This window comes from Phyllostomus discolor, chromosome 6, assembly GCF_004126475.2.
Source record: "Phyllostomus discolor isolate MPI-MPIP mPhyDis1 chromosome 6, mPhyDis1.pri.v3, whole genome shotgun sequence".
Classification (NCBI taxonomy): Eukaryota; Metazoa; Chordata; class Mammalia; order Chiroptera; family Phyllostomidae; genus Phyllostomus; species Phyllostomus discolor.
In genome coordinates this window covers 86,630,389-86,655,057 of record NC_040908.2, presented here as the reverse complement: position 1 = coordinate 86,655,057, position 24,669 = coordinate 86,630,389, and the positions used below count along the sequence as shown (strand labels likewise).

At 35.8% G+C, this 24,669-nt stretch overlaps 1 protein-coding gene and 1 pseudogene across 1 annotated transcript; one reads left to right on the top strand and one right to left on the bottom strand.

The window, feature by feature from the left end:
- The first annotated feature begins 3,515 nt into the window (after window positions 1–3,515).
- Window positions 3,516–5,653, top strand: LOC114498794 (annotated as a pseudogene).
- Window positions 5,654–11,540: 5,887 nt separating this feature from the next.
- On the bottom strand, window positions 11,541–17,745 carry BTG4 (BTG anti-proliferation factor 4). Its single transcript, XM_028514312.2, has 5 exons — window positions 17,462–17,745; window positions 15,776–15,980; window positions 15,205–15,342; window positions 14,407–14,605; window positions 11,541–12,044 (listed from the first exon to the last, which is right to left on the bottom strand). Exons 2-5 carry the CDS (start codon window positions 15,946–15,948, stop codon window positions 11,862–11,864), a joined length of 693 nt encoding a protein of 230 aa, XP_028370113.1. The 5' UTR covers window positions 15,949–15,980; window positions 17,462–17,745; the 3' UTR covers window positions 11,541–11,861.
- Between the last annotated feature and the right edge of the window lie 6,924 nt (window positions 17,746–24,669).

The following is a 24,669-nucleotide window of genomic DNA, read 5'->3' as shown; positions in this document are numbered from 1 at the left end:
ATTATTAAATGAATTTCCCAGCAAGTAAAGTGATTAATTGTTCCAGATAACACTATTTAGGATCATTAGGCCAAAAACTCCAGGGCATCTAAGGAAGTTAGTAAAGAAAATGCTCTGCATCCCTGACCTGTGTGGCTCAGTTCACTGGGCATCATCCCACAAAGCAAAGGAGGATGGTTTTATTCCTGGTCAGGGCACATGTCTGCACTGTGGGTTCAGTCCCCAGTTGGGGTGCATAAGGGAGGCAATTGGTCATTGTTTCTCTCTCACACATCATTGTTTCTTCCTTCTCTTTTTCTCTCCATTCCCCTCTGTCTAAAAATAAAATTTTAAAAAATAATTTCTGCACATTTTCTAAAGATAATTCTTTTGTACTCTCAGTCTTGGCTGAGCAAGGCACCTATGAAAACATGATTTCTTGGGCCCGCCACCTGATTCTATTAATACATTAATAGCTGTAAGCTTTTTAATTAAATCCTCACCCAAGGATATGTCCATTGATATTTTTTTTTTGAGAGAGAGAGAAACATTGATCAGTTTTTCCCGCTTGTACCAAACCAGGGATAGAATACACAACCTAGGTATGTGCCCTGTTCTGGGATAGAACCTGCAACCTTTTTGGTGTGTGAAATGATGCTCCAACCAAGCCATCTGGCCAGGGCAACAGCTGTAAGCTTTTAGTAAACACATACTTTTTAATTAAAATGACACAGATTACAGGGCAGGGATAATGTTCTCCTTCCTGTTGCATTGTATATTTATTGCTGAATCAAATTAACAGCAATTTAAGTTTTGAGATTTTAGTTATCTTTAAGGAATTAACTTGTATGTACACACATACACACACAATAGCCCACTGACCAGAAAAAAGATAAGGAAACCTCAGTAGATATAGAAGCCATATTTCACCAACTATTAACAAAAAGAACCCTTTCCCAAAAATATAACTTCATTGTTTTAAGATTTGGTTTTTAATTTCAAAAGTGGTACATAAATTTCTGTTTCCAAGAAGTTGAAGTTCCCATACTTTTCCCTACTCCTCCCACAAATACAACTAAAATCCCTGGACATTATATGTAAAGACAAACAAGAAAATTCTGGAAGGTATAGAGAAGAAAGCAGAAGAGCCAGAGACCTCAGAACCTAAGCCAGAATATAGCGGTAAGCTCCACAGATTCTCTTTTTTCCTCATTTATTCCATATTTAGAAATTAAAAAAAAACCTAACAACCTATAAACACCAATGAGCACAGGCCAAAAGAGCTCCACAAAAACCTGTTCTATCCAGCCAAAGGACTGAGAAAGGGGCATCCTAGCAAGACAAAAAACTTTTAGACAATGACTGCTTTACTCCAGCCAAATGTCACAGCCAAAAAAAAAAAAAAAAAGCCAAGGTTAAGTGGAGAATCTAGACTTCCCCTTTGCCAGCCTGTAACAAGGCACCCAACTTCCTCCTGTGGTAACGCCAGAAAAGACCAAGAAGAGCTGGTAATGTTCACCTTTTCATCCCCACAGGTCATCAACAAACCCCCCTCTACCCCTTGATGTCATTGGAGACCACATGGGAAATCTAAATATCTACCACCATACAGCAGAAATGAGCCCCCTCACTACCACCTTTCTACTGGAGTGGCATTAGCAGAGGCCAAATGAAGAGTCAGAACTTTTACCATTGCCCATTGGTAATAAGGCCACCGTCACCAAAGTATTAGTGAAAACCACATGGGGAGCTATAACTCCCATAGCTGTCCAGCAGGTATGAAGAGCCCCTTCCTGAGGTGTTAGTGGAGGCTAAGTGGGGAACCTGGACTTCTTATCTCCCACCGGGCAGTAACAAGGCAGCATCCTCTGTTCCCCTTATGTGCTGCACTGGAAGGTGCAAAGGAAATCAGCTAACTCAAAGTTTAAGTAAAATTTCAAGTCCTATAATATCAAAAATGTAGCTGTTTCAGTCAAAAATCACTTATCATATTAAGAGCCAGAAAGAAAATGAATAGGAAAAGACAATAGATGCCAGTGTGAAGATAACAAAGATATTAGAATTATATGTCAAAGACTTTATTTTTAATATTTTGTTTATTTATTTTTTAGAGAGGGAAGGGAGGGAGATAGAGAGAGAGAGAGAAACATCAATGTGCGGTTGCTGGGGGTTATGGCCTGCAACCCAGGAATGTACCCTGGCTGGGAATCGAAGCTGGGACACTTTGGTTCCCAGCCCGCGCTCAATCCACGGAGCTACGCCAGCCAGGGAATATGTCAAAGATTTTAAAGGAGCCATCATAAAAATGCTTCAACAAGCAATTATTAACATGCTCAAAACAAATGAAAAGAGTAGAAAGTCTCAGCAAGGATCTATAAAACCACAAGCAAAGAAATAGAATACAAAAAAGAATCAAATGGAAATTAAATGCAAAAATACAGAAACCAAAATAAAAAGCTCACTGGATAAACTTAACAGTAAAATGGAAGGAATAGGGTGGAGGGAATCTGTGGATTTTTAGACAAGACAATAGAAATTACCCATTCTGAACAGAAAGAAAAAAAGACTGAACAAATGAGTGTATAGTGCCGTGGGGGACTGTGGTACTATAACAAATGACCTAACATTCAAGTCAAAGTCTCAGCAAGAAATGAAAAAGTGGGCAGGCTATAAAAATACTCAAGGAAATCATGGCTGAAAACTACTAAAATTTGGAAAAAGGTATAAACCTATAGCTTCAAAGAGCTGAGTGAATTCTGAACAGGATCAATGCAAAAAAAAATCCACACTGAGATGCATCATAATTAAACTTCTGAAAACTAAAAGCAGAAAAAAAATCTTGAAAGCAAGCAAAAAAAATGACACCTTATTTATAGTAAAAAAAAAAATTGAATGAGATTTCTCATTAGAAACCAGAGAAGTCAGAAAGAAGTGGCACATTTTTCCAGCACTGAAATGAAAAAGGAACCATCAATCCAGTGAAAATATTCTTCAGGAATAAAGATAAAAATCAATACATTCACAGATAAAGAAAAACTAAGAATATGTCACAAGCCAAGCTAACCTGCAATGAAGGCTAAAAGGAAATTCTTTAAAAGGAAAGGAAATGAAAGAACTCTGGAAACCTGGAAGGGAAAACATGGCAAGAAAAAATAAGGATAAATACAATCAACTTTCTAAATTATGTTTGACAGTTGAAATAAAAGTTGTAATACTTCTGATGTGGCACTAAATATATAGAGAGGGAATACTTAATATAATTATATTAGAAAGGAAGGGGGATAATAAGACAAAGGGAATTCAGGTTTCTGTTCTTCCTATGAACCAATAACATGACTACTCTGGTAGACCATGACAAGTTATGTACATAATGTAATACCTAGTAACCACTAAAAAAGCTATATAAAGAGATACACTCAAAAATCTATATTTTAAAAAATACTATAGATAGGCACTTCACACGCTTCCAGGAAGACCACAGGAGTGCCCATACACATGGGGCTGGGGCAGAAAGAAGAGAACACCCATCCACTGAAATGGATGATTTTATCATACCTTGAGTTAATTTCTTTAATTATGTTCCATCAGGGATCTGCTCTGCAGCTTACAGTAACCAAATAGATTGGCTGTTTTGAGAACAGATTAGCACTGTGGAAATTTATAACTTGTTAGCAAACTACTTTCAAGAGAAATTTTTCCCAGCTCATGAGTCTCGAGCTACAGAAACTATGTGGTGGGCAAAAGGACAGTGACTCTTTAGTGCTGAACTCAACAGGGAGATTATCAAGTACAATCTGCAAGCATTAAACCTCAAGTACTCTGTGGATGCCTTTGGAGGACCCATTTGGAGCACACCTGCCAGCCCCAGTGGCTCTCAGCTTTTGGTTGGCTGTGCAGATGGATCTGTAAAACTATTTCACATCATCCTAGACAATATCCAGATTGAAAGAAATTTTGATAGAACAGTCACATCTAAAATCTCAGCTGGCATCCCTCTGGCACCCACATTGCACTGGCTCCATAGACTACATTATTGTTGTTTGATGTCAAATCAGGTAGTGGTATTCATAAGATGCCTGTGGATAGGCAGTATATGGGCAAGTCTAAGCAGAAATGTATCATATGGGTGGGGCCTTTTTGTGAGATGGTATTGCTAGAAAATGCACTTCTGGGACTCAGCTACTGGGATGGTTGTGAAGAACCATCTCATCACAAATGCTAACATGCAGTCCATTGCCCTATCTGATCAAGAAGACAATTTCATGATGAGCACAGCTGAGAGGACAGTATACCATTTTCAGGTGGTCTCTGATTTCCAACAGCAGTGAGAAGAAAGCCATTTGTTTTGAGCCATTTGAGGGTGCAAACAAAGCCATTTCAGCATCACACTCTCGGTGTGCAAACCATGGCCCACAGCTCTACAGCACTGATATTTGGAAGCACTGACACACACTTAGTCACTCATTCTCTCATGGAAAAAAATTGAGGTAAAGAAATGACGCTACTCTCTGAAATGTCACTTTTCCGCATCAATGTCTCTCCTGTTCAAAAGAGGCAGCTTCTGCTCTTTCAGTTTTTTCATCATTTGGATCTTTGGTGACTGGAATCTACATTTGCAACAGGAAGACATGGGGATACCCTTCCACTCTCTAAAGTGCAGATCATTTACTGCACCTCAGGAGAAGTGTCCCGAGAACATTATTTGTAGTTGTATCTCCCCATATGGAAGTTGGATGGCCTATTCTGCAGCTTCTTGGTTTTTTATCTATCAGTTAACTTATGAACATGACAATATAAGCCTCCAGAGGTTTTCCCAAAATGTCAGCATTTCCTCACTCTGCTTCAGATTTTGTTTCCCAGAGATTCTACAAAGCTCTTTGTAGCTTTCAATCAGGGGTCTCCCCATATCATTCCATTGTTGGAATTAGGCTTTAAGCATCTACATACTTTACAGCCTCACTCAGGGATGGTGGAGTACACATGTCTTTTGACAGCCAGTCCAGATGGAAATTGGACAGTTGCATCAGGTACCAGTGCTGGAGTCCATGTGTACAAATAAAACATCTAAAACTTCACTGTACAGTGCCTGCTTACAATTTTCCTGTGACTGCTCTGTCCATTGCTGCCAATACCAATAACATTGTTACTGCTCATTCTGACCAGCAGATATTTGAATACAGCACCCTAGACAGTATACAGAGTAGAGCCAGACCATCCAGAAACAGGTGTTTCATCACTTTTGTCTCTAAAGGCATACTCCCACCACACACATCGGTTTTCATCCCAAGAGACCAATGCACATGCTTCTCCATGATGCCTACATGTTCAGCATTATCAAGTCGTTGCCTCTTCCATATAACAAAACCTGTACAATCCACTTCCTTCCATGAGTGAATCACATGTCATCAGGAGGCATAAAATCCATGCCTTTAAAACTACTAAGACATACAAGCTCCTACTCTTCATGGATCTTTTGGAGGAAATAACCCTGGTGGGTATAGAATGGCCTCTGGATGACATCATTGCTCAGCTCCCACTGCCCATCACAAAAGAAGAAATTTGGAATCTAAAACAGGGTACTCTCTATGTGTACATCCTTGAACTGTTCTACCCTGTTTTCACAAATCATGATGATAAAACAAAGTTATTCTCTAGGAAAAAATGTTATAGGTAAGCCAAAATGGTATTCTAACAAATGTTCAAAGAATCCATAAGAAGGCAATGAAAAAACAAATGAAAAACAGAATAGAAAACAAAAATTAAATGGCAAACTTAAGGTCCAACATAGCTATAATGAATATAAATATTCTAAATACATCAATTGAAAGACAGGGATTGGCTGAAAATATGACTCAACTATATGCTGTCTGCAAGAAACTCACTTCAAATATAACAATATAAGCAGACTAAAAATTAGAGGGAGAGAAAAGCTACCATGTGCTCATTAATAAAAAGAAAGAAGTAGTAGCTATATTAATATCAGGTAAAGGGATTATCAGGGCAAAGTAAATTACCAGAGACCAAGAAGGACATTAGTGATAAAAGGGTTAATCTACCAAGAAAACATGGCAGTCCTAAATGTGTATTCATAAAATAGAGATATACCATATGTAAAACAAAAAGTGACAGAACTGAAAGGAGAAATATATATATCACAATTATAGTTGGAAACTTCAGCACCCACCCCCATCAATTTATAGAACAAATAGAGAGAAAATCATCATGAATATAGAACTCAATACCATCTATCAATCAATAGCACTAATTAATTTATGAAACACTATCCTAAAACAACAGTAGAACACATTCATTCACATCCCCAATGAACATATATGAAGATAAACCATATCCTGGGGTACAGAACAAATCCAAAAGAACTGAAGATATACAGAATATATTTTCAAACCAGGATGGAATCAAGTTAGAAATTACTTACAGAAAAATAGCAAGTAATTCACAAAATAGTTAGATACTAAACAAAGTACTTCTAAATAATCCAAGGGTCAAATAAGTCATCTCAAAAAAACTTTTTAAAAATACATTGAAATGAACCCTGGCTAGTGTGGCTCAGTGGGTGTTGCAGGCCAGGTCCCCGGTTTGGGGCTTGTGAGAAACACCCCACTGATGTTTCTCTCACACATTGATGTTGCTCTCCTTCTCTTTTTCCCCTCCCTTCTCCTCTCTCTGAAAGTAAATAAATAAATAAAACTTTTAAAATACATAGAAATGAATGATCATGAAAAATGATCTTATCAAAGTTTGTCCTGGCCAGTGTGATTCAGTTGGTTGGAGGGTCATCTGGTTACCAACTAAAGGGTTGCAGACTTGATTTCTGGTCAGGGCACATGCCTAGGATGGGATTTGATCCCTGGTCCAGGCACATATGTGGGGCAACCAACTGGTGTTTGTCTCTCTCCCTTCCTCTCTCTAAAAGCAATGAAAAAATGTTCCCTGGTGAGGTTTTAAAAAAAAAAGTTTGTGGGACATAGTTCAAGCAGTGCTGAGGCAGTGCCGAGAGGCATTATTTATAGCACTAATTTATAGCACATACATTAGAAAATAGGAAAAGTCTCAAATCAATAATCTACACTCTTACCTCAAGAAACTAGAAAAAGAAAAGCAAAGTAAACCGACTGAAAGGAAGCAGAAGAAAGACAGTAATAAAGGGCAGAAATCAATGTAATTGAAAACAGAAAAACAATAGGAAAAAATCAATAAAGCAAAGAGCTGTTTTCTTCAGAAAGGTCAATAAAATTGACAAACTTCTAGCAAGACTGACAATGGAAAAGAGAAAGAAAACACAAATTACCAACATTAGGAATCAATGCAGAGCTATCACTACAGACATCAACAAGATAATAAGGAAACAACAACTCTACAAAAAATAAAGTTGACAGATAAAATGGACCAATTCCTCAAAAACACAAACTACCATAACTCATCAAACATAAAATAAATCATTTGAATAGCATTATAACTATTAAGGACATTGAATTCATAATTTTAAAAGCCAAAGAAGAAATCCACAGGCCCAGATGTCTTCACCATATAACTCTACCAGACGTTTAAAATTGGAGTGAACACTAATTGTACACAGAATAAGAGGGGTGACTTTCCAAGTTATTTTATGTAGTGTTTGTAATGTACGTATATATTATATTTATATTATTACCATGATACCAAAACCAAAGATAATGAAAAAGGAGAACTACAGACCAATATTATTTATGAGTATAGAGGCAAAAAACCCCTAAAATATTAGCAGATAAAATTCAGCAATAAAATAATTACACACCACAATCCACAATCCATAGATGCAAAGTTGGTCCAATATTTTAAAAAACATGTAATTCACATATCAACAGGCTAAAGCAGAAAAATCACAAGGTTATAACAATGGATGCAGAAAAAGCATTTGTCAAACTCTGACCATTTATGATTGTGACTGTCAGAAAAATAGGAATAGAAGGGAACTTCCTCAATTTGATGTAAAGAACATCTACAAAAATGGTAAATAGCTACTTCATAGTGAAAGACTGACTGCGTTCCTGTAAGACTGGAACTAGGCAAGGATGCCTGTTCTCACTACTCTCATTCAACACAGTGTTGGAAGTTCTAGCCACTACAACAAGGCAAGAAAATGAAACAAAAGGCATCCAGATTGAGAAGAAGAAATAAAGCTGTCCCTATATGCAGACATCATTATTGTCTACTTAGAAAATCCCAAGGAATCTATAAGAAGTTAATAAATTTTAAAAATGTTTTGAAACTAATGAATTAATTAAGGTCACAGAACAAAAGATAAACATACAAAAGGCAAATGTATTTATAAATATTACCAGTGAACACATGGATAGGTATCAAAATTTAAAATAACACTACCTATAACTACTTGAAAAATTAAATTATTGGTATAAATCTCAACTACATGTATAAAATGTGTATGCTAACAACTACAAAATGTTGATGAAAGAAATCAGAGATAATCTAAATAAATGGAGAGACATACTATGTTCTTGGATTGAAAGGCTTGACCTGGCAGAGATGTCGATTTTCCCTAACCTGATATACAGGTCTGAAGCATTTCCTTTTAAAATTTCAGCAAGATTTTTTTTATAGATATAGACAAAACTTTATTCTAAATTTCTTATAGCAAGGCAAAGGAAGTAGAAGAGCTAAAAGAATTTTTAAAAAGAAGAATAAAGTGGAAAGAATCAACCTACCCAGTTTCAAGACTCACATAGCTACAGAAACCAAGACTGTGGTTATCAGCAGAACAAATGCACAGATCAGTGAACAAGATAAGGACAGAAGTAAACCAACACATACATGCTGGCTGAATTTTCACAAATGCAAAAACAATTCAACTTTCAGCAAATGGGGCTGGAGCAAGTGGATACTCACACACACACAAAAAATAACATCAACTGAAGTCTCACTACCATACAAAATTTAATTCAAAGTGGATTAGATTTAAATGTAAAACTACAAGACTTTTACAGAAAAAAAAAAAAAACAGAAAATCTTCAGGATCTAGGGCTAGTCAGAGATGTTAGATGTGATGGCAAAGCACAATCCATAAAAGGAAAAACTAATGAAATAGACTTAAAATTTTAAAAGTTTTGCTCTGCAAAAGACCCTGTTAAAAGGATAAAAAGACAAGCTACAAACTGGAAGAAAATATTTTTAAACCAAATATCTGATAAAGGACCAGTATCTGGACTATGTAAAGATTCAGAATTTTTCAATCAAAATTCAATGATTAAAAATAAAAGAGCAACCTGGCTGGCATAGCTCAGTGGATTGAGCTTAGGCTGCGAACCAAAGCATCACAGGTTCGATTCCCAGTCAGGGCACACGCTTGGGTTGCAGGCCATGGCCCTCAGCAACTGCACATTGATGTTTCTCTTTCTTTCTCCCTTCCCCCTCTATGAATAAATAAATAAATAAATAAATAAATAAATAAATAAATAAATAAAATCTTTAAAAAAAATTAAAAAGCAAACAATCCAATTTTTAAAAGGGCCAGAAGGCATGCACAGCCATTTTTCCAAAGAAGATATATAAAGACAGTAAATAAGCACAGGAAAAGATGCTCAACATCACTAGCCACCAAGGAAATGTAAATTAAGACTGCAGTGAGGTGACCCTATTCTTTGTTTGCAAGTTTCTTTTATTTAAGCCATTCTGGTGAGTGTGAAGTGGTAAAACCAAAGGCAGGCACAGATGTGGAGAAACTACATGACTCATACATTGCTAGTGCAAATATGAAATGGTGCTAGTGCAAATATGAAATGGTGCAGCCAACTCTGCAAAACAGTCTGGCAGTGTCTTACAAATCTAAACGTGCCACTACCATATGACCCAGTAATTGCACTTTAGGCACTTATCCCAGAGAAATAGCATCTTAGATACCCACTCTATGTATATGAATGTTTGTAACAGCTCTATACATGATGCCCCAAAATAGAAACCGCCCAGTTGTCATCCTTCCACAGGTAAATGGTTAAACAAGTTTGTTATATGCATACCATGAAATACAGTAACAAACAAACTATTAATACATGCAACAACCTGGGTGAATCTCCAGAGAACTATGCTTAGTGAAAAAAAGCCAATCCCAAAAGGTTACCTACATATGCTTCCATTTATAACATTCTTGAGGTGACAAAATTATAGAAACGGGGAACAGACTCTTAGTTGTCAGGGGGGTTAAGGGAGAGATGAGTGTGGGGCGGACATGGTGGGGACTATAAAAGGGCAGCAAGAGGGGTGCTTGTGGTGATGGAAATGTTCAGCATCTGGACTGCATCAATGTCCATATCGGATTGTGACACTACGGTTTCACAAAATGTTACCCTTGGAAACTGGGTAAAGGGTGCACAGGCTCTCTCTTTTGTAACTGCATGTGAATTTACAATTTCCTCAAAAAGTTTAATTTCTAAAAAAAAAAAAAAAAAAGAGAAGCTGCTTAACAATAAAATCCAGCTAACCAAAGATGAAAATAAATTTCATGTTTAGAAAAGGTTATCAATGACCATTGAATCAGTTTAAACATACAACTAAGAAAAAACTATAGGAATAATTGTTTTAGGACAGAACATAAATGTTAAACCTTGACATTAAAAACATCACATATTTGAAAATTGCCAAGAGAGTAAATCTTATAAGTTCTCATTACAAGAAAAAAAATTGTAACTGTGTATGGTGGTGGATGTTAACTAGAATTATTGTGGTGATCATTTCTCAGGGTATACAAATATCCAAGTTAGGTTGTATACCTGAAAATAACAATGTTAACTGTCAATTATACCTCAGTTTTTTAAAAAGGACATGGAAAGTAGGGAAAAAATGAAGAGTTCTAATTTCTGCAGCTTACATTGCAACAAATAATCAATATTGTATGTATATTAAAAAATTAAGTTTTAAAGGCTGCTCCAGCCTCCTGGTATTTTCCTTTAAAAAAAAAAACACATAAGCAGTCTTTCAGGAAATAAAATATTTTGTGATAGAAAAGCTTTTAAATATTTCAACAATTCTTTGTTTCAGTTTGGATGTCTGTTTTGCTAAGATCAAGTAAAGTTAAACCCAAATATTTTAAGAAGTAGCTCCTGAAGTGTGATTGTCTTATTACATGATTTGGAGACAGAGCCTTATGCCTGCAGTGTAAGAGGGTGCTAAAAGGGTGGTCACCACCTCATGTCAGTGATGGTAATTTCTGGCTGGATGTGATCGATTTTTATTTGCTTGGTGCTGTGTTTTTCCGCTTAGTTTGAATTCTTCATGATAAGTATATATCACTCTTATAAAATAAGTCATAGTGATTAAGCCTATTAAAAGGTTTAGAAATAAACTTTTTAAAAAAGAATTATTTTTCCTAAGGAGCAATTTCAAACAAGCGCTCACTAGCCTTACGAAATAGAAGTGATGGCAGAGAATCAAGTAGAACCAGAAGCTATCATGAGGATCACTCTTCCCTAAATGATTATCTACTTTTTTTAATAGCTAATGAAGAAAAATACAAACTTTTAAGATTTTCTTGTAACAAACTGAACGAGGACTATATTAAAAACACAATACATTTATTTAAATTGTTACTTTTCAAAATTCACTGAATCTTATCACAGGTTAGTATCTTCATTCTGTCACCTTAATGGGTACATTTGTTAGTGTTACATAAAAGTTTATATGAAATTAAATAAGAATTAAAAGTACAGCTAAGAACACAGTCGTGATTTGTGTGAGAGGATTCATCATCATACACACTGGTCCCTAATGTCATTTTTTCTGTATCATGGGCCTCTCCACCTAGACTAGTTTCAGTTTAGAGAAAATAAAATGGTTCCTTTGTGCTTTATGGCCCTGAGTGCCCAGCCATGGCTTTATCGGTTTGTATTGACCCAGTGGTACCTGTCCACCCGGCAAAGAGCTGCAGGCCTATGACCCTTAGGATTCTTACGCAGGGCATGAGAAGCATTTCCTAGGAAGCTAAAACGGCCATCATTCAGATTCTTTTTGCTGGGGATTTGGAACCAAGATTGAAAAGGCTGTTTCAAGTTTTCAACCTGAGGAAGGAAAAGAAGGAAAAGGGGGTAGTATAAAGATCTTCTATAAACTAATAAGCTAGTAAGGATTAAATAAAACCAATAACTCAACTTAAACCTTTCAAAAGTATAGGAAGTACAAATGAAGAGAAATAAAAGTAGATAATTCCATTTGAAAAAATGGCTAGCATTTTGGATGTAACAAAGTCAACTTCATACTTTAACAAAATTAATTCTTATTCCAACTAAAATTTTTTAAAACACATTTATGCAAATTTCTACACATTTTTAACTTCTTCCTTACCTCACCCTGCCTCACTGGTGAAACCCAAAACTGTCTAATCATGATCTCTGGTACTAAGATCTAGAAATACCCACTTTAAACATCCCAGATGACCAATGCAAATGTTTTGCACACTATCCTTTGAAAGGATACTGCTCTAGAAGAATATAGCTAACCATAGATCTGACCCCTAGATGGAAGATGACCTTTCTAAGCATAAAGATAGAATTAAGGGCAAGTATTTCACTACATAATTTTTAACTTTTATACATATAGAACTATATATAAACTTATGTATGGTTTCAAAAACTATACATACAAGCTAAAGAAAAAAATATTTTCCAGTAATATGACAAGGAGTTAAAATACTCCTAAAGTTTGAGGAGCCTGTAGTAATAATGGGTTGGCCAAAAAGTTCTTGGGTGTCTTTTTCCCTATAAAATAAAGATACATTTTTCATTTTCACCAATAACTTTATTAATTTGGATATTTTGAGTATGTCAGCTATCTTCCATGTGGTATAACACTGATTGTTCTCAATTAATGTCTCAGTTTGATCGCTGTCAACTTCAACAGGTCTGCCCAACCATGGGGCATCATCCAGCACAAAACCACACAAACCTCTTTCGACATGTTTGCTCAGTCCCAGCACCTTCTCCACACACTATTCCTACCTTTTTTTTTATGAATTCACTGGCATTTTTACCTTCCTTGAAACAGTAAGGCATACCATGTGAAAAATGTTGCTTACTTTTTTCCATCTTCAATATTAAAATGGCTATGCAGAACTTCACCAATTTTGTTAAGTGTTTTTAGTGCATGCTGATATGACATCTGTCATAATACAACCTAACAGAATTGTTTTGAATGGAATTAAAAAAACAAGTCAAGTAAGCTGTGCTAGATATTCATCTTAACACACACACACACACACACACACACGAACAAACTTTTGGCCAACCCAATATATTTAGATCTCCAATTATAAGTGGATGAAAAACAGAAAATTCAAAAGACAATAACTATCTTAAACATTTAGGGACATGGCAGGGGATTTTTTAATTTTCAATTTAATTAATAATATCTAATAGTATTGTTATCAAACTATTTTTAACTGAAAATACACAATTGTAGGAAAAATGGTAAACACTTTCACATAAAGCTGGTTAGATTACAAATAAACACAACTTTCTAGAAGGTACTTTGGCTGTATATTGAGAATGAGTGAAATGTCCGTACTCAATGACCTAGCAATTCCATGTCTGAGAATCACATTTCCAGAAATAATTTAAAATTCAGACATCTCAGTACAAATTATCAGCTTTTTTAATATCACAACAATGTAGAAACAGTCTAGATATCTACCAATAATACATTAACTAAGTAAATTACTAGTAAGGCAAATGAATATTAAAATTGTAAATATTTAAATTGCTTTAACAGTTTAATACATAAGTGGTTATTTTAAGAAAATAAATTTAAGATACCAACAGGTATATGCATACCAACAAGTATATGCATACAAAGTGTCAATGTTTTTCAAACTGTGGGTTACCACCATTAGTGAATCATGAAATTAGTTCAGGTGGTTGAAATCAATTTAATTTAATACAAAGTGTTGGGAGAACTGTACTAGTAAGGATAAGTATTGTTTCATGAAACCTATTTCTAATACAAAGCAGTGCATATCTTAAAAATAATTTTTTTCAAAAAACTGCTCTAGTGGTAGGTTTGCAGATCTTTGATTATTTCTTAATTTTCCAAGTTACCTATGAGTGGTACCTATGACTCTTGTCAAAAAATGCCCACTAATTTTAATATTTAATTCTAAAGAAATTTAGGTGAAAGAAAGGTCATGTTCAAATACTATACAGAAAATGGGACTGCAAAAGATGGTACAGATCCTGAGCAGCCAAGGGAGGAAATACCTATAACATAAAACAAACATTTTGCCAGAATATTGAAATCGTGATTTTAATCTTTATAGTGTCATTTTTTCCATGTTTTCCAATTGCTGTTTCTTTGCTTTTACAGTGAGCATATTCTTTTTAGAATTGGAATTAGGATAAAAGTATGGAGAAGAACTGGAACACACTTTACCTTATAAATACTCTTTGGATTTCTGACTTTAGGAATTATCCGAGGTTCTTTGTGATAACTTTCTTCGTCAGAGGAAGTGCCAGAGGAGTGGTCTAGTGTGGCCCTGCTGACGGCATCCCGGATCCACAGGTACAGCTCCCATTCCTCCCACCTGCCTTTGAAAGAAGCCACTGTAAATGGATGATTTTTCTCACCATACCTAAGTAACAAAGGAAAATAAAGTATTCATTTGGGGTTCAATGTCTCACAGTTTTATCTCAAATCTTTTCTGGAGACAACTCACTAACTTAACAAAAACAGTTATTTTGAAAAACAAATTGAAATGACTTAATAGCAAAGTAAGTTGAGAGACATTATAATCTTCAATTACTACACTGTTGTAATTAGTGGGGGTATTCTGTAAGAACTATTTCCTTTAATTAATTGCTCAGAAAAAGACAAAGACTAGTGTCTTTTGACCCAAATAATGGACTGAATTGCCCCATGATAAGTAACTCCTCTCCCTCCTTGATACTGCCCATAATAATACTTAGATATTATAATCTACTATTGGCAATAGGAGGCAGGGATTAAAATCAAATTTCAAGTATTATGCAAAATCTTTGTGCTTCCTACTGCTACTGGAAATGTGTGTTATCTAACAAAGTTTGCATCTAAAATCTTAACCAACCATTGCCCTCTCTGCTAACCCAGGGTTTTGGAACATCATCTTTCACAAAGGTGTACAGAATTGACCAAACAACCTGTTTCCAGGTGTCAGAGAGAAGACAAACTCTTACTTCAAATGAGACTACTCACCTACAGCAAACTTCAAAGGGATCTACCCATATTGTCATCTCCTTTGGAAGTCCCAGGTGAGCAAAATCCACATTACTCTCAGCACAAGCCCTTTGCAGAATGGGATCTTTATTTTGATTATTGTTTATCCTGATACACCTTTAAAAACAAGGAAAGGGAAACAAAGGCATGATGACAGGTGCTTTAGCAGGAGAATCATGTTGTAGGCACACTGCTGCAATACACACAGTTCCAACCTCGCCCTTGCCCTCCCTGACCCTCCAGTTTTTACAAGTAAGAGTTGAAACATCAACTTTTCTCACAGCAGCTCAGAATGTGAGTTGCATCACTAAGTCACACAATTAGTTCACCAAACGTTCACTGTATATCTTTCACAGTAAACACAAGTTAGAAATTGCTTAAGTTTGTACCGTAATATTGAACTGCACTATCACCTACGCATCTCTTTCTTTCAAGCCTATATTCAAACAAATAAATTTGGATCCATAAAACTGGCATTACAGATAGACTGCCCACAAAATCATGGTCAATGCTTGTTGCTTTCCTTTCACACTATGGCACTGGCTCTTACCTGAAGGCTTGCCCTTTGGAAGGACACTCAGAGTGCCAGTGACTTCTGTAGGTTTCAAACAAGACGGTCATCAGCTTTTCTGCAAAGGTTTCTATTTGTTGTTTACTCAATTTATCATGCTTTTTCACCAATCTTGTGAGGAAGAAAACTGTTGTTGCAATTTCATCTCTCATGATTCAAGGAGAAAGAAAACCTATGAGGAGGTCTGTAACCATTAAAAGGAAGCAAGAAGAAATTAAATAGAAACAAGGGCCTAACTTACCAACATGTAATTACTATTTGGAAATTATAGATACCTTAAATTTACAGCAAATTATTTGCTACTTCTTAATGAGCTAAATAAGCACATTAATACTATCAATCAACAAAACAAAACACCACTTCCCCACCTAGGTAGTTTTTAACGACTTTCAAAGGAAAAATATCTTTTTAAGCTCTAATATACTTAACAAATGAAATATTATGCAACTTAAGTAAAAGAAAAAATCTTGAAATACAACAGTAATTACACCAAGCACCACTTTTTAAAAACATATTCACAGAGAGCAAAAACATTTCAGGATACAGTATAGTTTTAAAATGTGGCTCTCAAGTTGCACACTTTAAGTAGAAGTTGAGATTAATCAAACATATTGTACTTGCCAGCAAAAATCCTTTAGCCCCAACAAAAAGTGGGTGAGAGTTAGAAGACCAACTATGCTTTAGGTTTCTGACTCCCACCCTCACCTGCTTTGCCAGTGTGGGGCTGAAATTTATATAAGCCTGGGCCCCAAAGCCTGGTAGGTGTTTAACCTGACACAGGTGCTGTCCTTTAGGATAATCAGCTTTTTTGAGGTCCCCATGAAATTGCTCCTTGTCATATGTAGACTGGGTTCTTTATCTAAAGTGTTCAAAGATTTTCAAACTGGATTTGTACCTTCCATTTTATTTTAAAGTCTTACCTTTTTGACAGATTAAGAATCAAGCCTTCTCCTTCCATATCGTAATATCCTACATTCCAATAATTTCATCTCTAGTTGTAACTACCAACATATTAAAGAATTTTGTCTAAAATCTTTTATAAAACTTATGACAACTTTCTCTGAGCAGTCATATGTTGACTACACACATTTTTTACTAAAATGCTTATTTGTAAAATAAGTGGAAGAGATCTCAAAGTTTACTAATCTCACTAGTTCTCAAAGTGTAGGTCACTGACCACCAGTCTAGATCCACCATGCCACTTGTTAAAAAGGCCAATTCTTGGAACTTATCCCAGATCTACTGAGTCAATACTTCTAAAAGCAGGGCCTGGTAACCAGTATTTACCAAGCCTCCAGGTGATTCATATACCCACTAAAACTTAAGAATGTTCACACCTGACATGTAAGCCCTTAACACCCACAGCAAGTTCATGTCAGTGAGAAAGTATTCATTCTCCTACAAGGAGGCCTGTTTCATTTCTAAAAAACTCTGAACACCTGGCAGTCCTCCCTCCCTCTGAGGAGCCAAATCCAGCTCTGTGATTCTCTACCTATGTAGCCTAATTTCTCCCTCTGGATTGCATCGAATCCTCCACCACATGAAGACACTATAAATACTAGCTTTTCAACCATCTCTGAGACTCCTCTGGGCTGGGCCACTCCCAGCTTTCCAACAGTTCTTTTAAAAATGCTACTCAGAGACTTCGCCAAGCTTGCCACTCACCTCTGGCTAAGCTTCAGGTGTGTCAGTGACCCTCTTTTAAAGTGTGGAGCCCAGAATCACACACAGTGCTCCAGTGTCCTCTGCCATTACTAAACAGAGCAGGACTGCCACCTCCCTTGCTTTGAACACTGTATTTCTACAACGCAGCTTCAGGTTGCATTTACCTTAGTGGCAGTAGCAGCATACCACTGCCTCACACTGAACTTGCAAGTAGTCCTTTTTTTTTACTAATGCTGTTGTTTCGTCACATCTTTATCTTCTTGCATGGTATAATGTTCAAGAAAATGGGCTTCGGAGTCAGATCTGGGTGTGAGCTGCAGCTTTACAACTCACTATCTATAACCTTGAGCCACATGCTTAACCCCCTGAACTTTACATTTCCTGTCACTGAAGTAGCAACTTCCTAGGGTTGCTACTAAGATCACAACTATTAATGTGTTAAAGTAACTGATCCAACTACTAGTTACCTACCAGTTAGGAAATGAGTTAGCTACCTAGCAGCTGAGAAATCAGCTATAAAAATCAAGCACCGTGGATGAATCCCAGTCCTTACCTTACTAGAAACTTGGGGAAGTTTCTCAGCCTCTCTATCCTTGAACCTCATCTGTAAAAGGGGGGAGAAGTACACCTAAGGCTTTGGAATCAGACAGCCAGATTTGGATCCCACCTCAATTTACTGTGTAACTTAGGAAGTTGCTGTGTTCCTATAGCTTCTCTGTGCCTCAATTTCCTACTCTATATAGAGAGAGTAACAGTAGGACCCAATTTGTAGAGTTGTTAGGAGAATTAAGTGTAAACTACCTAGACCAGAACCTAGTACTCAAGACAAGCTCTGTAAATGTTAGATATTACTACTAGTTGTGGTATAATTTTCATACTACCGTACTGCTATTGTTTTATGAGGTTCTTAAGATTAAATTTAAAAATTATATGAAGCATTTAGCAGAGAGCCTAGCATATAGTATGTGCTCAAAAAGTGATAACCTTTCTTATTAATAAATGTAAGGTTATATTTATTATTTTATGATGTCTTTTCTGACGCTTTGTGGATTAAGTGGGATATAAAACCTAATTGCAGCCATACCTATCATATTTCATTGTATTAAACTCAGACCATCACTATAAAGAATTGAGAATATTTGTGACCTTGATTTTTGTATTCTAATAAATTCTTTTATCTTTTTGGCTTCCTGTTATCTGTAAATATGACAAGAATGTATCCTGTTATAAGTAGTGAATTAAAAGGTTGAAGGGGATAAAAATCAAGCAGTGTGCTTTTACAAAATCTAGTGAAAAACACATCAGAATATATTCTAGAAAGATCTGCAAGGATATAATATATTTTTTAGTTATTTTGTAGCCTAATCGTTTATAATAATAGTAGTAGTACTATTTTGAAACATGGGGAGAGACTAGGGGAATACAAATATTTACTCTATGGTATTATGAACTTAGCTTTTTAATGTAAGGAAAAGGAGATAAAAGTGTAAAATCAAAAAAAATAAGTAAAAAGTGCCATAATGTTAAATTTGAAATGGCAAGATTAATATGAACTTGTGATTTTTTTCTTTTTAAAAATGTATATTTTAGTTCTGCCCATTGAAAAGGTCTAGAATTAATAAATAATCCTAACATTCATTTTGTGGTCTCTAAATACACCTTAAAGAAAATCCTTGGAGAAATGGCAAATTTCAGTTCTAGTTCAGGTAATATACTATAAGAGGCTAGAATTTTTATACCAGAAAGCAAGGAAACTATACAAAACCAATGATCATGTCAAAAAACAAGAGCCTGCACAAGGCACTCCCAGTGGTCAAAGATAAGTCATTTTGAACTTTGTAATAGATATTTTGGTCCTTCAACCTAGTCTCCTCTTCAGGGTCAACACAATTATCCTCCAACAGATGGAACTATTGCATCAGATGCTGTTGGCTCACAGCTGTATCCCTCTTTGAGAATTGCTCTGAGAAACTACCTCAGAGTCAAGTTATCTTCCCCTCCCCTTTGACAGGCTAATGTGGAGATACAAAAACCTGGCTGTCTTACCTCAATTTGCAGCAACTCTGAAGGGCCATCTATCTCCAGAGCTTCTCATAAAATAGGCCGAGTGAGGCCTCAATTGCTATCACCTCACTGGTCCATCTCTTGCTCTGCCCAGTCCTACCTTTCTCACTCCCTTACCAGTATGTCTCTCAAGAGGACTCCCCAGTAAACTCTGCGTGCAACTCCCATCTCAGAGTCTGTTTCAAAGAAATCCAATCTAATACAGTTTGTAACAGGAATATTTTAAGGAAGCCAACTCTAAAATGAAATTTTTGGAGATGGATTACTCACGTGCTGGCTGGAATGAAAACCTCATTGCTAGTGGTAGTAGAATATGGGTATGGATGGCTTCTGGCATGCTGGAGAAGTGTGCTTGTCAAAACTCTTATCAATGATGGAGATGAAGTACAGATATCAGCAGGTACATTGGCTAGCGTAGTATCTTTGATGTTTAAGAGGCATGAAAATGATTATATAAAAACTATGGAAATGGATGACTGAGTCATCTAATGACATGATTCAATAAGGCTAGCTCGATTTAGTAAGTATCTAAGTATCTACTAAATACCCAGAACACATAAAAAGAAAATAAAGGTGGGACTAGGACCCTAAAAATCTTCCACGTCCACAGTGTCTTATTTATTTCAGCTTTCCATGATATATTTCTTATACCCTTTACTCAACTGCACAGGTTTCCAAATTGCTGCAGTTTGGAATCACCTGAGTATCTTTTTAAAATACTGATGCCTGACTCCTACCTCCAGACATTCTGATTTAATTGGGGTGCAATACAACCCAGGCATCAGGATTTTAAAAGCTCCCCAGGTAATCCTAATGTTCAGCAAAGGTGGAAGATCATCAACATAGATCTTTCTTAGCTATCAAAGAAATTTGAATTTTATTTTACACTTTTGATTGCCTAATAAAGCCTTAAGCTTAACAAAGATTATTATGAAATATTTGCATCTCATCTTATCTAGCCTTTGCTGGGATAACCTTTGCAAAGGTTACTTTTTAAGCTTCTATTGGAAATAACAAAATTGAAAATAGGACAACTACTCAGATATTACTGAAATAAAATTTGCTTCAGAACTAAAGACAACATATGCACACACTCAAATTTTTCTTTTTCAAGTGACTAGTGTTTGCATTTATAGTATTAAAGTGGTGTCAGGTATTTAATAGTGCTTTTATTATTTCATCTTCCCAGATAGCTACTGTTTTACTGGACTTTTGAGTTAGTGAATCACATTAGCTGATAAGGCTTTGAACCCTATCCTAGCATTAGTTTCTGCAACAGGCCCAGGCAGGCCTTGGAAGTATGAATAGAATAGTAGGGTAACAATGTACTTAGATTTCAGGAAAGAACAATCAAATAGAAACTAAACATCATGCAAGATTTCCTTCAGTTACTTGTTTATGACCACCTATTTTAATCACCTCCTACACATTAATGACAACCATGTCTTCTGTTATAGTTAACATTATTTGCTCATGACGATTTACTATGTACTACATATTAGACAATGCTAAGTGTGATGAATTTGGAAAACAACCCTGCCTTTTAAGAGGTTTATAATCTCAAGAAGGAAATCAGATATGTACACAAGTGGCTGTTGGGATACGGAGTTTGAGAAATAGGATACTGAAAAATTATTCCAGGTTTCAAGCATTAGTAACCAAGACAATAATGTCATCATTGAAATAATCAAATTCAGCAGAAAAGCCAGTATAAAAAGAACAATGGCTGGTTCAGGTGAGGAATACTGAGTTTTCCATGGCGATGAAACACCCAGGTTATGATGTCCATTGAAAGGATGTCAGAATTTAGCAGAAGGTCTAGCCTGAGTCAACCTAAACAGCCTCATACTTAACTAGAATAGAAAATGGCTGCTGAAATTTGAGGCCAAGTAACAGCTCTTTTCCTGTTTTTCTGTGGTGTCTAAAATTCCCATTATAAGACACTTATTCCATAGATATGGGGTGTCAAACACATTTTCCCTGGGGGCCACATCAGCCTCACGGTTGCCTTTAAAGAGCCGAATGTAATTTCAACTCAACAGTTAAGGAGTAGTTACATTTATACAATCCTAAAATTATTTCAGCCCTTTGTAGGCAACTGTGAGGCTGATGTGGCCCTCCATGAAAATGTGTTTGACACCCCTGCCCTAAATTAAGACATTGTCTTTCCAGAATTTCCTTTTTTAAAATACCAAGTAAGTTCTCCATAGTAGAACAAAAGGATCATACTCCCTCTGGAGACATTTGGAAGAGGGGAGGAAGACTGGGGGAGGCACCCCAGAAAATGGGAAACATGAGGCTTCTGGCCATTAGGAACGGGGGTGAAGACCAGAACCAAGGGGAGCATCAAAGACACTTTATTTTCTGTAACTGAAAATCAAATGGTACAAAACATGAAAATGACCCAAATGATCTTGTACAAGTAACAGTTTTAAGAATTGCATTTCTTTATATTAACATGAATTCAATTTGATTGCTAAAGTATCATCAAGCCCCACAAGGTTCATCAATAAAGGTAAACCTTGAAAATCTCATGCTAGCCCTGGCTGGCATAGCTCAGTGGATTGAGTGTGGGCTGCGAACCAAAGCATTGCAGGTTCGATTCCCAGTTAGGGCACATGCCTGGGTTGCTAGGTCAGGTCCCCAGTGGGGGCCACCTGAGAGGCAACCACACATTGATGTTTCTCTTTCTCTCTTTCCCCCTCCTTTCCCGTCTCTAAAAAGAAATAAATAAAATCTTTAAAAAAAAAAAAGAACACAAGATGGAACAAAAAAAAATAAGTAAAAAAAGAAAGAAAATCTCATGCTACATTTGTCTTCTTGATTTTACCTAAACTTCAGCTATAAAATAAAAATATTTTTGCCTATAACAGTATAAAATAGGCAAAATAATTTAAAATATCATCTAAATTGAACATTAAATTCACTGGACTTTTGATTTCATTAGCTTCCCTTCCTTAATTTGCAAATTGCATCCATCTATTGGCTCATCCATCCCTTTGCAAGTGTGTGGCATTGCCAACGAGAAAACTATAGATGTGCTGGCAGAAATCCCGCTTCTGACAGAAAGTGTATTTCTGTAAAAAAGCAAGTAAGTAGCACCATTTTATATAGTGATGAACTATTCTACAGCCCAGGCATGAACTCAGTCTCATTATTGTCAAACCACATATTAAGGAAGTTACATTAATTATTGACGGAAAATTCGCATGCAAAACTATTACCTAGTAAAATCATGTAGCTATACAATGTTGATTTAAAGCCAGAAGAAATTAAGTTTAGAGCTGCCTAAAATAAATGAATCTTAAACTATGTGATGCTTCTTTTTCATCAATTTACTATACACATGCTTTATGTATGACAAGCATTTTTCTGACTTTATTTTTATTTTCTATGTGAATTATTGAGCACTCATAATGTAAGTGGCATTGTGCTAGAGAATGCAAACATATGTATCATACATCAAGTTGAAAACCAAGATAGCCCACTAAAAGTAATTCAGGGTGTAAGAAAATGTATGTACAATACTCTGTGCTAAATAATAAATGTGTGTTATATATACCAGCACACTCTACTATTATAATAAAATGCACTTTTTTTTTTCAAAATGCAATTAGGTATTGGAGAATAGTGTCCTCTTACCAATGGAAGATATTAACTGTAGAGTAAATGGACTAAGTGCAAAAGGAGTTAGAGAAGGTAAAGATCAAGATAAGCTAAAGGCACCAAGGGAAATTTTACCCAAAAAGTAGGATATCAGCTTGAGATTTAAACAAGCTATAAATAAGCTAAGAGTGGAAAGACAATGTTAACTTTAGTAGATGTAATTATGTCAAAATTTTGAGATGTACTCTACAAATATAAAGGAAATAAAGATAACAAATGAGAGCTATGTAACTTTTTAAAACTAAAAAGTGTAAATCTGCCTAGAAATAAAAGGATTCAGTGCCAATTAGGGAGAGTGAAAATAAGAACAAGAATAAGTAGATACAGAGTGATGCTTAAATGAGTGTCCTCTCTTCTGCTCCTTCCTGTGGACTAATAATCCTTCTCAAAATTTACTTTCTCTTGCCAGCACCTGAATAGGAGATGGATGCTCTCAAAGTTGGTCGTGAGCCTTCTGCTGTTATCATTCTATTCCCTCTTCTGCAAGAACAACACATTGCTGTTAGTCTTCTTCTCTGTCCTGAGTGAAACATAGCAGGTACTGGAGGATCGATTAAAAATAAGACAATATGGCTCTCTTGTCCTCACAACTTCAACTATTATACCTTAAGAAAACTGTGAAATCTCTCTTTTCAGATCTGGTCTCCTTTCAGAGTTCCAGCTCCACATACTTAATTCCACCACACTGTCCTTCCATTACCTAAAACTCAACATACCTAAGCACATCATAATTAAGTACCACTTTGGTACTTAACATAATTATATGTAATATAAGCATAAATAATATCTAAAGTATTATATTGTAATACTAATATAATTAACATAGTCAGCCCTCCATATCTGTGAGTTTTACATCCTCAGATTCAACCAACCATGGATCAAAAATATTCAAAAAAATGTTACATTGTTGCAGAAGTGTACTTAGGATGGTTGTGTCTATACTGAATATGTACAGATTTCTTTTATCTTGTCATTATTCCCTACACAATACAGTATAACAACTACTTACATAACACTTATGGTATATTAGGTATTATAAGTAATCTAGAGATAATTTAAAGTATACAGGAAAATGTATGTAGGTCATACACAAATACTATACATAAGGACCTTGAGCATTTGCAGATTCTGGTATCTGTCAGGGGTCCTGAAACCAGTCCCCTGGGCATATCAAGGGATGACTATACAATAACAATCTCAGTTATCTATACATACAAATTGTGTGTGCCTCCAACTAGACCACAAATCCCTAGACTCTATTCTCTGAAGATGGCAAATATGCAACATGTTTACTCCTACTGCTAAGAGCTCAACCTTAATTATAAAGCTTATTTTTAGATTGGTTTTTATTTACTAAAAGATTATTTCAACATTTTCATATTGAAAGCAATGTTATTGATCAATCAATAAATATATACAAGAAGCTAATTAAGAATCTGATGCACTCTTGAAAATGAGAGTACAATGACATGGAATCA